Raw genomic sequence first — 13,491 nt, 5'->3', positions numbered from 1 at the left:
GGATCCACGCTATAAAGGCAAATTACAAAACATCATGCCACAGGAGAACCTTGACCTAATATTGGCTAATAAACAAGCAACTCTGGTAAATCGGTTGCTTGAGGCATTCCCAGCACACAGCAGCGGTGATGGTTCTCACACGAGCCGTACGGGCCGGTGGCAGCTTGGCAGAGGTGTTCGTGGTGCACACAGCAGAAGTGGCGTTGGAGACAGGGGTTTCATGACAATGTTGTGGACTGATTTTTCAAATACCGCTCACACAACTGGTAATACTGCATCGATGGAAAGTGACAGGAGACAGCGTTGTCAACTATGGTTACAAACTACTTTTCCTCCCATATCGATGTTCTCCCACACAGGTCATTCCCCTTTGACTATTGGGCCGCTAAACTGGACACCTGGCCTGAATTGGCCCAATATGCCTTACAGGAGCTCGCTTGCCCAGCTGCAAGTGTGCTATCGGAAAGAGTCTTCAGTGCAGCTGGATCAATCCTGACAGAAAAAAGGACCCGTCTGTCAACCCAAAATGTGGATGATCTAACCTTCATTAAAATGAACCATGCATGGGTTTCCAAGGATTTTGTCCCACCTTCCCCTGATGACACATAGGTTGACAGAAAAATGGCTTGCTTTGGTCCACCTCTTCCTGGGACTTCACCTATTTCGCCTTTTGCATCAGCTGAATGTCCAACATCAACATATGCCACTTTCTAAAACTCCCTAACTGTGCTGCCTCCCCCCCCATGGCCGGGGTCACCACCTAGCGCACGACACCGTGCGAGTGCCGTTGCCCTGGACAGGTGGGTAGGCCGACTCTTGGGTGCGGGCACTGGCACAGGGTCCCTCATAGTGCAATCAAGTGTCTCTGACGGTGGTGGTGCACACCCGCCGTCAGACACACCGCCGTACTATGAGGGGCCCAGTGCCAGTACCGACGCCCACGAGTGGGCCCCCCTTGCTTGGGCAGGGCCCCAGCATTTGCAATCTTTACCTCTCCCTGCTCCTCCGCTGTGTAATCTGGGCCGTCAAATCCATACTGTGCCTGACACCGTCTGAGCCTGCCTCCTGATGTACAGACATATATTTTGAATGTGTACGCTATCCATACATGTTATCCGGGGACACGGTACCCTTTCTAACCTTTGTGCAATCACGTGCAATCCATACTGGGCCTAACACCGTCTGAGCCTGCCTCCTGATGTACAGACATATATTTTGAATGTGTACGCTATCCATACATGTTATCCAGGGATACGGTACCCTTTCTAACCTTTGTGCAATCACGTGCAATCCATACTGGGCCTAACACCGTCTGAGCCTGCCTCCTGATGTACAGACATATATTTTGAATGTGTACGCTATCCATACATGTTATCCGGGGATACGGTACCCTTTCTAACCTTTGTGCAATCACGTGCAATCCATACTGGGCCTAACACCATCTGAGCCTGCCTCCTGATGTACAGACATATATTTTGAATGTGTACGCTATCCATACATGTTATCCAGGGATACGGTACCCTTTCTAACCTTTGTGCAATCACGTGCAATCCATACTGGGCCTAACACTGTCTGAGCCTGCCTCCTGATGTATAGACATATATTTTGAATGTGTACGCTATCCATACATGTTATCCGGGGATACGGTACCCTTTCTAACCTTTGTGCAATCACGTGCAATCCATACTGGGCCTAACACTGTCTGAGCCTGCCTCCTGATGTATAGACATATATTTTGAATGTGTACGCTATCCATACATGTTATCCGGGGATACGGTACCCTTTCTAACCTTTGTGCAATCACGTGTAATCCATACTGGGCGTGAGAACGGCTGGCGAGCTGTTAAGCAAGCTACAGCACCTGTGGTTTGCACACGTAAGTTTTTCATTTTTTCAGGAATGACGGTTAGGCCTAATTCCGGAACTGCGGTTGACCTGCACTTACTGGGAAATCATTGTTCGCGGGTAATAATTGTCATCAGTGATCCCCATCACTAACGTTGTTCAGCGGGTTATCTGCACCTGTAAGCGACAAACGCTGGCCTTTTCAGTGTAGCGCACATGCAGCCACGGACATGTAATGGCATGACACACCAGTTATTGGCCAATCTCATGTGCCAGAGCCTCACGTGTCCCTCTAGTAAGCCGGACTCGGACCGCGGGGCATGACGGAGTCTCGTTCGTTAACGGAATTAAGCTTGCAATGTGTGCATCTGTTCTGTAGCTGGCATGGTTGAGGTTTCCCAGGTGGAGTCGAATTTAACCGTAGGCTCCACTCCTGGTGGTGCCCTTCTGGACATTCCTTTAAGGTTCAGCTTTGCAACCATACTGCCCACGTAAAACAAACACTTTGCCTTCATGAACGCTGTTTGGAGGGTCATGACTCGTGGGAATAACGCCGCCCAATCAGTTAACCTGCTAGAGAGATCGTTCGTTGCTCCCAAGCATGACATCACACTCCCTAGGAAGATGGTAATGCCACTGTGGCGACCGTACTCCTGGGGGCGACACAAGTGCACTGATGCCCAGCCACTGCTCGATGAATCTGCTGGTACATTGACCCAGACCACTACATTCCTCTCGCACGCTACTCGGCCTGAATCTGACCCTGATGAAACTCAGGTTACCCTTCCCATATACAGTTCCATCTTACACGGTGACAAAGAGGAAGCTGCAGATGAAAGTGCAGGTTCGGCCCACCCGCCATCAGACACACCACCGTACTATCAGGGGCCCTGTGCCAGTGCCGTCGCCAACGAGTGGGCCCCCCCCTGCTTGCTCAGGATCACAGCACTTGCAAAGTTGAAATACTGTGCAGTGAGATGGAAGATGGGGACGACGAGGAGTCCAGACAAGTACAGGGATTCCCTATCGAGGAGACTTATTTGATTGTTTTCAATGTTGGGACAGCAATTTTTGGGGAGCACTATACTCTGGAGAATGATAGATGGTGCCCACCATACACTGGAACATTCCAAAGGTGGACATCAGACACTGGAGCAGCATTTACAGGGCCCATTATACACTAGAGCAGTAGAAATGGGGCCCATTATGTTTGGAGCATTATTTGGGCCCATAAGACAGTGGAGCTTCATCCATGGGGACCAACATATACTGTAGCATTATGTGGAGCTCATCATATACTGTTTCAAACATTATATGGGACCAATGATTCTGTATGGAGAAATAGATGGGCCTCGTCATGAGATGTAAAAAGTGAAGTATTTTTCATTGTACTATACCGCTATTTCTCTGCCGTATCGGAGCATGATGAGTTGTGGTATGTGTTAAAGGGGCGCTCTTTCGCCCAGGGCACATGAAAACCTGGAGCCAGCCCTACCCCCCCACAACTTTAGCCAAATAACCCCCATTTTTCAGTGCGTAACTTGTATTATGAAGTTAATTAAGGTTGACAAGCTTAAGTAAGAAGAATTGATGCTTTTGGCAATCAAATGGGCACTGTAGGTGTGTTTCCTGTCCTCCTCTCACTGCCGACTTTTATTCCCCATTGACTTACATTGGGTTTCGTGTTTCGGGACGACCCCGACTTTTCCCTATAATCGGACGATCTTGCTCGACCCGACTTTTGGAAAAGTCGGGTTTCACGAAACGAAATGCGACCCTAAAAAACCAAAAGTCGCTCAACTCTAGTCCTGACACAAACATTATGGGAGACCCACTTTCTTATAATGGGAACATTTTTTCACAAGGCCCTCCCGTGCATCTCGTGAAAGGAGTATTGGGGTGCGTCCTAATTTTTGACATCCCAGCCACTCAATGCATAGGCAATATATATATATATATATATATATATATAATATGTATAGGAGACGCACTGTTTAATAAAGGCCCTTTAAGAATAGTAATGCCGACTGATGACCCTATAAAAATAGGCTTTGTGACTTTAAGAGTCACTCCTTCATAAATGAAACAAGATGTATCTGATGATGTGTCACATACCACATGGCCATCTAAGGTTGTTAAATTCTGCAATGACATTTCCCAGTAAATGCATTTGTATTGGTTGAAAGCAATGGTAACTAGAGTTGAGCGAAACGGGTCGGTCAAATTCAAAAACCACCGACTTTCGCAAAAGTCGGGTTTCATGAAACGAAAGCCGACCATAGCATGAGGTCGGCCATGAGGTCGCCAATCAGCGCGCCAAAGTCGCGTTTCAAATGATGCTTCCAGCGCCTTTTTTCAGCCAATGATGAGGACGCACACTGTGGGCAACGTGATGACATGTGCAGCGGCCACCACCATCTTAGAGAAGGGCATTGAAGTGATTGGCTGGCTTTGTGTGGCGTCACAGGGGCTATAAAAGGCGGTGACCGCCGACCGCCATCTTACTTCTGCCGAGCTTAGAACAGGGAGAGGTGCTGCTGCTGATGCTGAATAGGGAGAGCGTTAGGCAGGGAAGAAGAAAAAAAAATAGCTTTTGCTGCTAGCGCTTTTCACTGTACAGTTAGTGTGCAGTGAAAGTGGAGGATTTTAGTTGTGTGCACCAGCGCTGGTGGTGATTAGGCTGCCTTTTAAGGCTACCTGATAGCTTCATTGGTGTGTGCACATTGCTGTTCAAACTGCTTTTTTCAAAGCACTCCAACTTTTATTATTTTGTTCTGCTCATTTACCGAGCGTTCATTTTTTCACACACTATAGCGGTGTGCGCTCCTCACACACTACCGTGTACCGGCTGGGATCACGGACAAATATAAGCTATCTGTGTGTGACTCTGGAAAAACAAGCCGAGGCGATTTGCCAGTTTTCCAGACCTACACCGTATAGAGCTGTTGGCTTTGCAAACAGTTTAGTATATTTGCTGTTTCATTACGGTCCAAACTATACAGAGGCAGCGTGTGTCACTCCGTATAAACATAGCCTGAGATTTACAATCTTCCATACAGACACCGGATAGCGGTGTACGCTCCTCACACACTACCGTGTACCAGCTGGTATCACGGACAAATACAAGCTATCTGTGTGTTTTTCTGGAAAAAAAACCCGAGGAGATTTTCCATTTTTCCAGACCTGCACCGTATTGAGCTGTCCGATTCTCAAACAGTATTGTATATCTGCTGTTCGCATTACAGTCACATCTATACAGAGTCAGCGTGTGTGTGTGACACTCTTTAAACACACATATGGAGATTGTTAGTTACACAAAAAACGTATCCAGCTGTACACTTCTGATACAGTACCGTATACTTGCTTGTTGTATTATGGTCAAATACATACTGGGAGAGCGTCTGTGACTAACAAAAAATATACGTAGATTAAATTTTTTTAACACACCTTACACAGCTGGACGCTCCTCATACAGTACCATCTCTCTGCTGGTATTTTGGGTACATTTTCCCAAACATGAGGAAGTATGGTGGAAGAGGCCACGGACGTGGGCAGGGGGGCGCGGCTGGTACTGATGGTGGTGGTGCATCGGCTGGTTCTGGCAAAAGCACAATAGCAGCTAAGGCAGGAGGTGTTGAGCCTGCGTCATCATCTGGCCCAAGAAGACCTGTAAGGTTCCCTTTTCTTGGAGTAGGAAAACCGCTTTTAACCCCTTCACTACCAAGGGTGATTTGCACGTTAACTCCCGGGCCAATTTTTACAATTCTGACCACTGTCCCTTTATGAAGTCATAACTCTGGAACGCTTCCATGGATCCCAGTGATTCTGACATTGTTTTCTCGTGACATATTGTATTTCATGTTAGTGGTAAAATTGCATTCAAATAACTTGCGTTTATTTGTGAAAAAAATGGAAATTTGGCGAAAATTTTGAAAATTTCGCAATTTTCCAACTTTGAATTTTTATGCCCTTAAATCACAGCGATACGGCACACAAAAAACTTAATAAATAACATTTCACACATGTTTACTTTACATCAGCACAATTTAGGAACCAAAATTTTTTTTGTTGTTAGGAAGTTATAATGGTTAAAAATTGACCAGCGATTTCTCAATTTTACAACACCATTTTATTTTTAGGGACCACATCACATTTGAAGCCACTTTGAGGGGTCTATATGATAGAAAATACCCAAAAGTGACACCATTCTAAAAACTGCACAGCTTAAGGTGCTCAAAACCACATTCAAGAAGTTTATTAACCCTTTAGGTGCGTCACAGGAATTTTTTTTGAACATTTAAAAAAAATGAACATCTAACTTTTTTTCACAAAAAAAATACTTCAGGTTCAATTTTCTTTATTTTACCAAGGGTAACAGGAGAAATTGGACTGCAAAAGTTATTGTGCAATTTGTCCTGAGTACGCTGATACCTGATATGTGGGGGGGAACCACTGTTTCGGCGCATGGCAGACCTCAGTAGGGAAGGAGCGCCGTTTGACTTTTTCAATGCAAAATTGTCTGGAATTCAGATCGGACGCCATGTCGCGTTTGGAGAACCCCTGATGTACCTAAACAGTGGAAACCCCCCCAAGTGACCCCATTTTGGAAACTAGACCCCCCCAAGGACCTTATCTAGATATGTGGTGAGAACTTTGAACCCACAAGGGCTTCACAGAAGTTTATAACGTACAGCGGTATAATTAAAAAATCATATTTTTTCCACAAAAATGATCTTTTCACCCTCAATTCTTATTTGCCTCTGCAACATCTACCATGAGGTTTTCCCGCGATGAGTAATTCCTAAATTTCTGCAAACACTCGACTTTCCGTCTGTACTTTTATCCATGTAGTTTGCAGTAGTGGACAGTCAGGACTGGCTTACTGAAATTGAAATATATACGAAGATTTAAAAGTACCACAACACTGTATACTGGTGTACGCCTCGAATATCTTTCCCTTTTTCTACTTTTTAAATTCTGGTGTAATACATACTGAGCCTGTGAGCGTCTGTGTATGACTCATGAAATATATACGGAGATTTACTGTTATCTGTAGACTGTATAGAGCTGTACGCTTCTGATACAGTACCATATATCTGCTGGTATTTTGGGTCCATATTTCAAAACATGAGGAAGTATGGTGGAAGAGGACATGGACGTGGGCGTGGGGGGGCCGTCTGTTAGTGATGGTGGTGGTGATGCATCTGCTGGTAGTGCCAAAAACACAATAGCAGCTAGGGCAGGAGGTGTTGAGCCTGTGTCATGGTGTAGCTCCGGAAGGCCTGTAAGGCTCCATTTTCTGGGAGTAGGTAGACTGCTTTTAAAGCTGGAGCATCAGGAACTGGTGTTGCCTTACATTGGTGAAACAGCCTCCAGCTCCATCGCCTACTGTTCTGAAGTTTAAAAAAAAACAAGCACTGAGTCGTCAGTGCAGGCTTCTGGTCTGGAGCAACCCCTTTCCTTGTGTCCTTCACCCACATCAAAAGTGAAGGATGCAGCAGCACACACTTAAGATAACTCCATGGAGCTCTTTTCACATACCATGCCTCGGTTCATTAAAAATGGGGCCCATCATTACTGGAGCATTCCAAATGGGGGACATCAAACACTGGAGCAGCATTTACAGGGCCCATTATACACTGGAGAATTAGAAATGGAGCCCATTATATATGGAGCATTGGTAGGGCCCATCATACACTGGAGCATCATCCATGAGGCACATCATATACTGGAGCATTCCAAATGGGGGACATTAAACACTGGAGCAGCATTTACAGGGCCCATTATACACTGGAGAATTAGAAATGGAGCCCATTATATATGGAGCATTATTAGGGCCCATCATACACTGGAGCATCATCCATGAGGCCCATCATATACTGGAGCATTCCAAATGGGGGACATCAGACCCTGGAGCAGCATTTACAGGGCCCATTATACACTGGAGCATTAGAAATGGAGCCCACTATATATGGAGCATTATTAGGGCCCATCATACACTGGAGCATCGTCCATAGGGACCATCATATACTGTGGCATTATGTGGAGCTCATCATATACTGTATGGAACATTATATGTGACCAATCATTCTGTATGGAGAAATATATGGGGCTCATTATTCTGTAAGGCACACAATGTGGAGGCCAAAATACTGTATGGAGTAATATACTGTCCTTTTCTTGAGCTATTGTAGAATTTAAAATAGATCAGTCATGTCATGTCATGTAAGCAGTGAAGTATTTGTCATTGTACTATACCTATATTTCTGTGCCGTATCGGAGCATCATGAGTTGTGGTATGTGTTAAAGGGGCGAACTGACACTCTTTGGCCCAGGGCACACGAAAACCTGAAGACAGCCCTACCCCCCCACATCTTTAGCCAAATAACCCCCAGTTTTCAATGCGTAACTATTATTATGAAGTAAATTAAGGTTGACAAGCTTCAGTGATAAGAATTGATGTTTTTGCCATTGAAATGGGCACTGTAGGTGTGTTTACTGTCCTCCACTCCCTGCCGACTTTGCTTCCCCATTGACTTGCATTGGGTTTCGTGTTTCAGTCGGCCTCCGACTTTTCCCTATAGTCGGCCGATTTCGTTCGACCCGACTTTTGTGAAAGTCGGGTTTCATGAAACCCGACTCAACCCTAAAAAAGGCAAAGTTGCTCATCTCCTATGGTAACGTTGAAAAAGGCATCAAAAATGCTACGTATGAACATAGCCAAAGTGGTTCAGGAACTTTTTTGTGGGGTTATTTCTTTTGCCTTACATACAAATTATTACCCTGGAAAGGATGTCCCTTAACATATTTCCCTGCAAAATCTATTTTGGTTTCGTTTTTGCATGCTTTTTGTTACACTCTGACAACATTGGTCACAGTGACCTAGGAGTCAGAAATGCTTCCATGGGCCTTCCTCGTGATGTTCCCATGCCGTTTGTGCACTGTTCCCATACATTTTCGACGTTTTGATACCCTAGAGAGACCTCCGGGGGGGAAAGGGGGGGTCACCGCAAAAAAGCTTGGATTTCCCATAGACTAACATTGGGCTTGTTGCTCGGGTCGAGTATTCCAATTTGCTCGACCCAAGCAACGAGCACCAGAGCATTTTAGTGCTTGCTCATCACTAATAATAAACTAAAACAGAATATATAATCAGTGTAGAGTGGGTCATGTAAGAAGTATCCATATACTAATAGGGGTCCCAGAAGAAGCATTACATTGCGAAATAAACTGGTGGTAAAACTGTCTTGTGGACAAAACACTGATGAAACTCAGATCCAAGACACTGACAGACAATTGGACTCTTTCTTTAGTGCACATGAATAAAGACAAACCTCTGAAGGAGGCCTAAATTTTAACTATTTCTGACTTTTTTCACACAGAATTTTCATTTACCTGAATGGCCTCATCTGATATTTGAATTCCATTTTCTTCCATTGTGATTTCTGGTTCATCAGGAACCTCTGTGTTATGAAAGAACCACAGTTAGAAATTGACTTTACCAGGAAGTGACATTTCTTAGCTCTACATCTGGTCACTGAGGAATGAACACGTTCTGTGTGGACCATTATTTTGTAAATTTTACTTTTTAGGATAAAACAGAGTTAGTGGTCAGAGGCGTATGGTGGATGCACGGGTGGCAGCTGCACAGCAGCCCTGAAGCCTAGGATGAACCATTTCTTTTAAGTACTCATGATAGTTGGGTATCTGTTGGAGATTTTGCATTGGAGCCCACATGTTATGCCCGTAATAGCAGGTTATGTTCTTCCTTGACATGTTACGCCACTACTAGCAGGGTATGCTCTTCCTTGAGTTGGGTGCCAAAAAGTCAATTTGCCTTGACCAGGGAACTTTGTCTCAGTTCATATCAGCATTGTCAATTCTATTTTTTAGCCAATGAGCACTAACAAAGGTCTTGTGATATTTGCTTTTTTGGATTACTGTTAAGTTGGTAAAATATTTAGAATTGAGAGTCCTCAGTGGTTGATACCTTTTAATGGCTAATTGAAAAGATGATAACACATTGCAAGCTGTCGAGACTACTCAGGTCTCTTCATCAGGCTAGACTAATACAACATCTGAAGAATCACATATTTATACACAAAACAGCACAGTGTGAAGTTTCCACCATCAGTGATGGTTTTGGGAGCCATGTGATCTGCTGGTGTAGGGCCACTGTGTTTTATCAAGACCAAAGTCAGCACAGCCGTCTACCAGGAAATTTTAGAGCACTTCATGCTTCCCTCTGCCGAAAAGCTTACTGGAGAAGGAAATTTCATTCTCCAGCAGGATTTGGCACTTGTCCACACTGCCAAAAATACAAATTCCTGGTTTAAAAACAACAGTATCGCTGTGCTTGATTGGCCAGCATTGTCAAGAGGAAGATGAGAGACATCAGACCCAACAATGCAGATGAGCTGACGGCTGCTATCAAAGCAACCTGGGCTTCCATAACCCCTCAGCAGTTCCACAGGCTGATCGCCTCCATGCCAAGCCGCTTTGATGCAGTAATTGATGCAAAAGGCGCTCAGACCAAGTATTGAGTGCATTTACTGAGCATACATTCAGTAGGCCAACATCTTGGATTTTAAAATCATATTTCAAGCTGGTGTTATAAAGTATTCTAATTTACTGAGAAAATGACTTTTGGGTTTTCATTGGCTGTAAGCCATAATCATCAACATTAACAGAAATAAACACTTGAAATAGATTACTCTGTTTGTAATGACTCTATCTAATATGAGTTTCACTTTTTGTATTGAAGAACTGAAATAAATTAACTTTTTGATGATATTGTAATTTTGTGAAATGCACCTGTAGCTGCTATGGATAAATAGTGATGGAGTTTGTAAGTAAGGTCTATCCACAAAAAATCATGGAGCCATGTCTGATTTTGATCGGAGTCATGGGTCAAAATTTGCCATACAAGCCTATAGGTCCGTGAAAATCACTGACAGCTCCATGGATGGCATTAGTGTACAGGTCGTGTGCTATCCATTTTTATCACGGAAAAAGATGGAAAAGCTTTGATATTCTTATTTTATTTTTGTTGCATATGAGGAAATCACTGATGAACCACTGATGGCAAAAACTGACCCTGACCAATCACTGATGAAACTCAGATCCAAAACACTGGGGAAAAGTGGTCTGTTTTTTATGTGCAAGAAAAATTACTCATTTTTGAATGAGGTTTTGGGGCCTGGCCAAGTCAGGTTTTTGCTTTTTCTTCACATTTTCCAAGAGCTGTAGCTTCATTATTTTTCTGTCCATATAGACGTATGAGGTCCTTGTATTTTGCGGGACAAGTTGTACTTTGAAAGACACCATTCATTTTACCACATAATGCATTGGAAAAACAAGTAAAAAATTCAAAGTGCGGTAAAATTGTGAAAAAAGTGCAATTTTGACATTGTTTTTTAAGAATTGTTTTAACGGTGCACATTGTGTGGTAAAATTGACCTGGCATCATAATTTGTCCAAATACAGCAATATCACACTTGTCCCTTTTTTATTACCTTGGTGGTGAAAAAAACCCCTGACATTTATAAAATAAATGAATGAATAAATAATTTGATTGTGTCACTATTTTCTGAGACCTGCAACATTTTAAATTTTTGGTCAGTGGGGCTGTGTAAGAGCTTGTTTTTTGAGAGTAGAGACAGTGCTTTTATTGATGCCATTTTGGGATAGGTACGACATTTTAATCGCTTATTACTGAATTTTTGTGCTGCGTTGCAGCAACACAAAAAATGCAATTTTGGCATTTAACTTTTTTTTTTCTAAACAAAGTTTACTGATTGGAGTTATTAATTATATATTTTGATAGGCTGGATTTTATGGGCCCATCGATAAAACAGACAGCAGCAGCAGGATGTCTCATATGGAAGTGTGAATATAGCCGAATGATGACTCTTCTAAGGCCGGGGTCACACTAGCGATTAAAACGGTCGAATGCAATGCGATAAAAAATCGCATTGCATTCGAACCCATGTTATTCTATGGTGCTGCTCACATCATGCGATTTTTTTATCGCATCCGATCCTCGGACCGAGACAATCGCAGCATGCTGCGATTGTCACCGATTTTCGGATCGGATTCGACAATGCAAGTCTATGGATGCGATAAAAAATCGCATGGAAAACGCACCAAACGTGTGACTTGCGATTAAATCGCACAACTTCTCCAGGTCTACAGCATAGGGCATCAGGCATTGGCATTGGATGTCAATTTGATGCTTAGATGCGATTAAAATTGGTTCCTTGCCGGAAAATGGGATGACAGACGGATATCTGGCCAAGAATTCTTTGTGCGATTTCGTACCGTTAAAATGGGACCGATTTTTTAATGGTTGTGTGTGACTCCAGCCTTAAGGCCCCTTTACATTTAGCGATGCACCAGCGATCCGACCAGCGATCCGACCCGGTCAGGATCGCTGGTGCATCGCTAAATGATCGCTAGTGAGCTTTCACACAGAAAGATCTCACAGCGATGCAGCAGCGACGCAGTGCACGATATTCACCTTTCACACACAGCGATGAAGACGTCCTCCCGCCCGCCTCCACGCATCGCTCGTCGTCACAGCAGGAAGCCCAGCAGGAAGCTGACGACGAGAAATGGAGCCGGACATTCTCGCGCGATCAGCGATGGACAGCGGGGGAGCTGGTCGGAGATAAGTATCACACATAGTGATATCGCTATAACGTCACAAAATCGTTGACGTTATAGCGATATCGCTATGTGTAAAACCCCCTTAAGGGGTGGTGTAGGTGGAATCACTTATCAGTGCCGAGGTGTAAAGAGCCTGTTGTCATTACAATACTTTTCTGCACTTAGCACTCACTGTAGACTTTGAGATGCACTTTGCTTTCTTTGACTACACCATTTTGGTCTTCAACCCGACATATAAATAGCTTTTCATCCAGTAATTGAATGTTCTCAATCACAAGCTGCATATTCTTATTCATGCTGACACGACTTTTCATGTCGGTTTCCTCTATGGATGTTCCTTTTGGCCCAGTGGTAGAAATGATGTGATTTCCCTCTTTCTCCTGTCAAAAAGACAAAAGCAGCAATTAACTAACGACATCTTTATCTCACAGTGTACATGTGTAGACTGATTCCAATTACTTTTACTACTAAATAAAAGTACTTTTTGGAAGTTTTATTTACTGAAATGTAATCATTAGTGATGAGCGAGTAGACTCGTTGCTCAGGTGTCCGCCGAGTATTTTGGCGTGCTCGGAGATTTAGTTTTCGTCGTCTCAGCTGCATGATTTGCGACTGCTAGACAGCTTGAATGCATGTGAGGAATGCCTGTTTGTTAGGGAATTCTCACATGTATTCAGCATGTCTACAAGTTGCAAATCATGCAGCTGAGACAGCGAAAACTAAATCTCCGAGCACGACAAAATACTTGGAGGACACCCGAGCATGCTCGGAAAAACCCAAGCAACGAGTATACTCGCTCATCACTAGTAATCATGTTATGTTTCTGGAAACCTTAGTTGACACCTGATATAGAAACTGTTCACATTGGGTTTTTGAACTACTAAGAAAACTGAGTTTTTCAAACTGATTCAGGAAACTCTCCTATCTCGGTGTATGTGCACACAATATCTTTAAGACATTGTTGAGCCGCCAAGGTTT

The 13,491-nt window shown here is 43.7% G+C and overlaps 1 protein-coding gene across 2 annotated transcripts in view; it reads right to left on the bottom strand.

Annotated features, from left to right (window-relative positions):
• MCAM (melanoma cell adhesion molecule) overlaps positions 1–13,491 on the bottom strand; it is a 222,107-nt gene that overhangs the window by 90,904 nt on the left and 117,712 nt on the right. For both annotated transcript variants that reach the window (XM_073566449.1, XM_073566450.1), the window contains exons 3-4: positions 12,686–12,893; positions 9,241–9,308 (exon numbers count right to left, since the gene is read on the bottom strand). In XM_073566449.1, coding sequence (XP_073422550.1) covers positions 9,241–9,308; positions 12,686–12,893 — 276 coding nt within the window. The remainder of the gene's footprint in view (positions 1–9,240; positions 9,309–12,685; positions 12,894–13,491) is intronic.

This window comes from Dendrobates tinctorius, unplaced genomic scaffold (assembly GCF_039654945.1).
Source record: "Dendrobates tinctorius isolate UK_male_01 unplaced genomic scaffold, ASM3965494v1 ptg000018l, whole genome shotgun sequence".
NCBI lineage: Eukaryota > Metazoa > Chordata > Amphibia > Anura > Dendrobatidae > Dendrobates > Dendrobates tinctorius.
The sequence above is the reverse complement of the archived record's forward strand: the minus strand, read 5'-3'. Positions and strand labels throughout refer to the sequence as shown.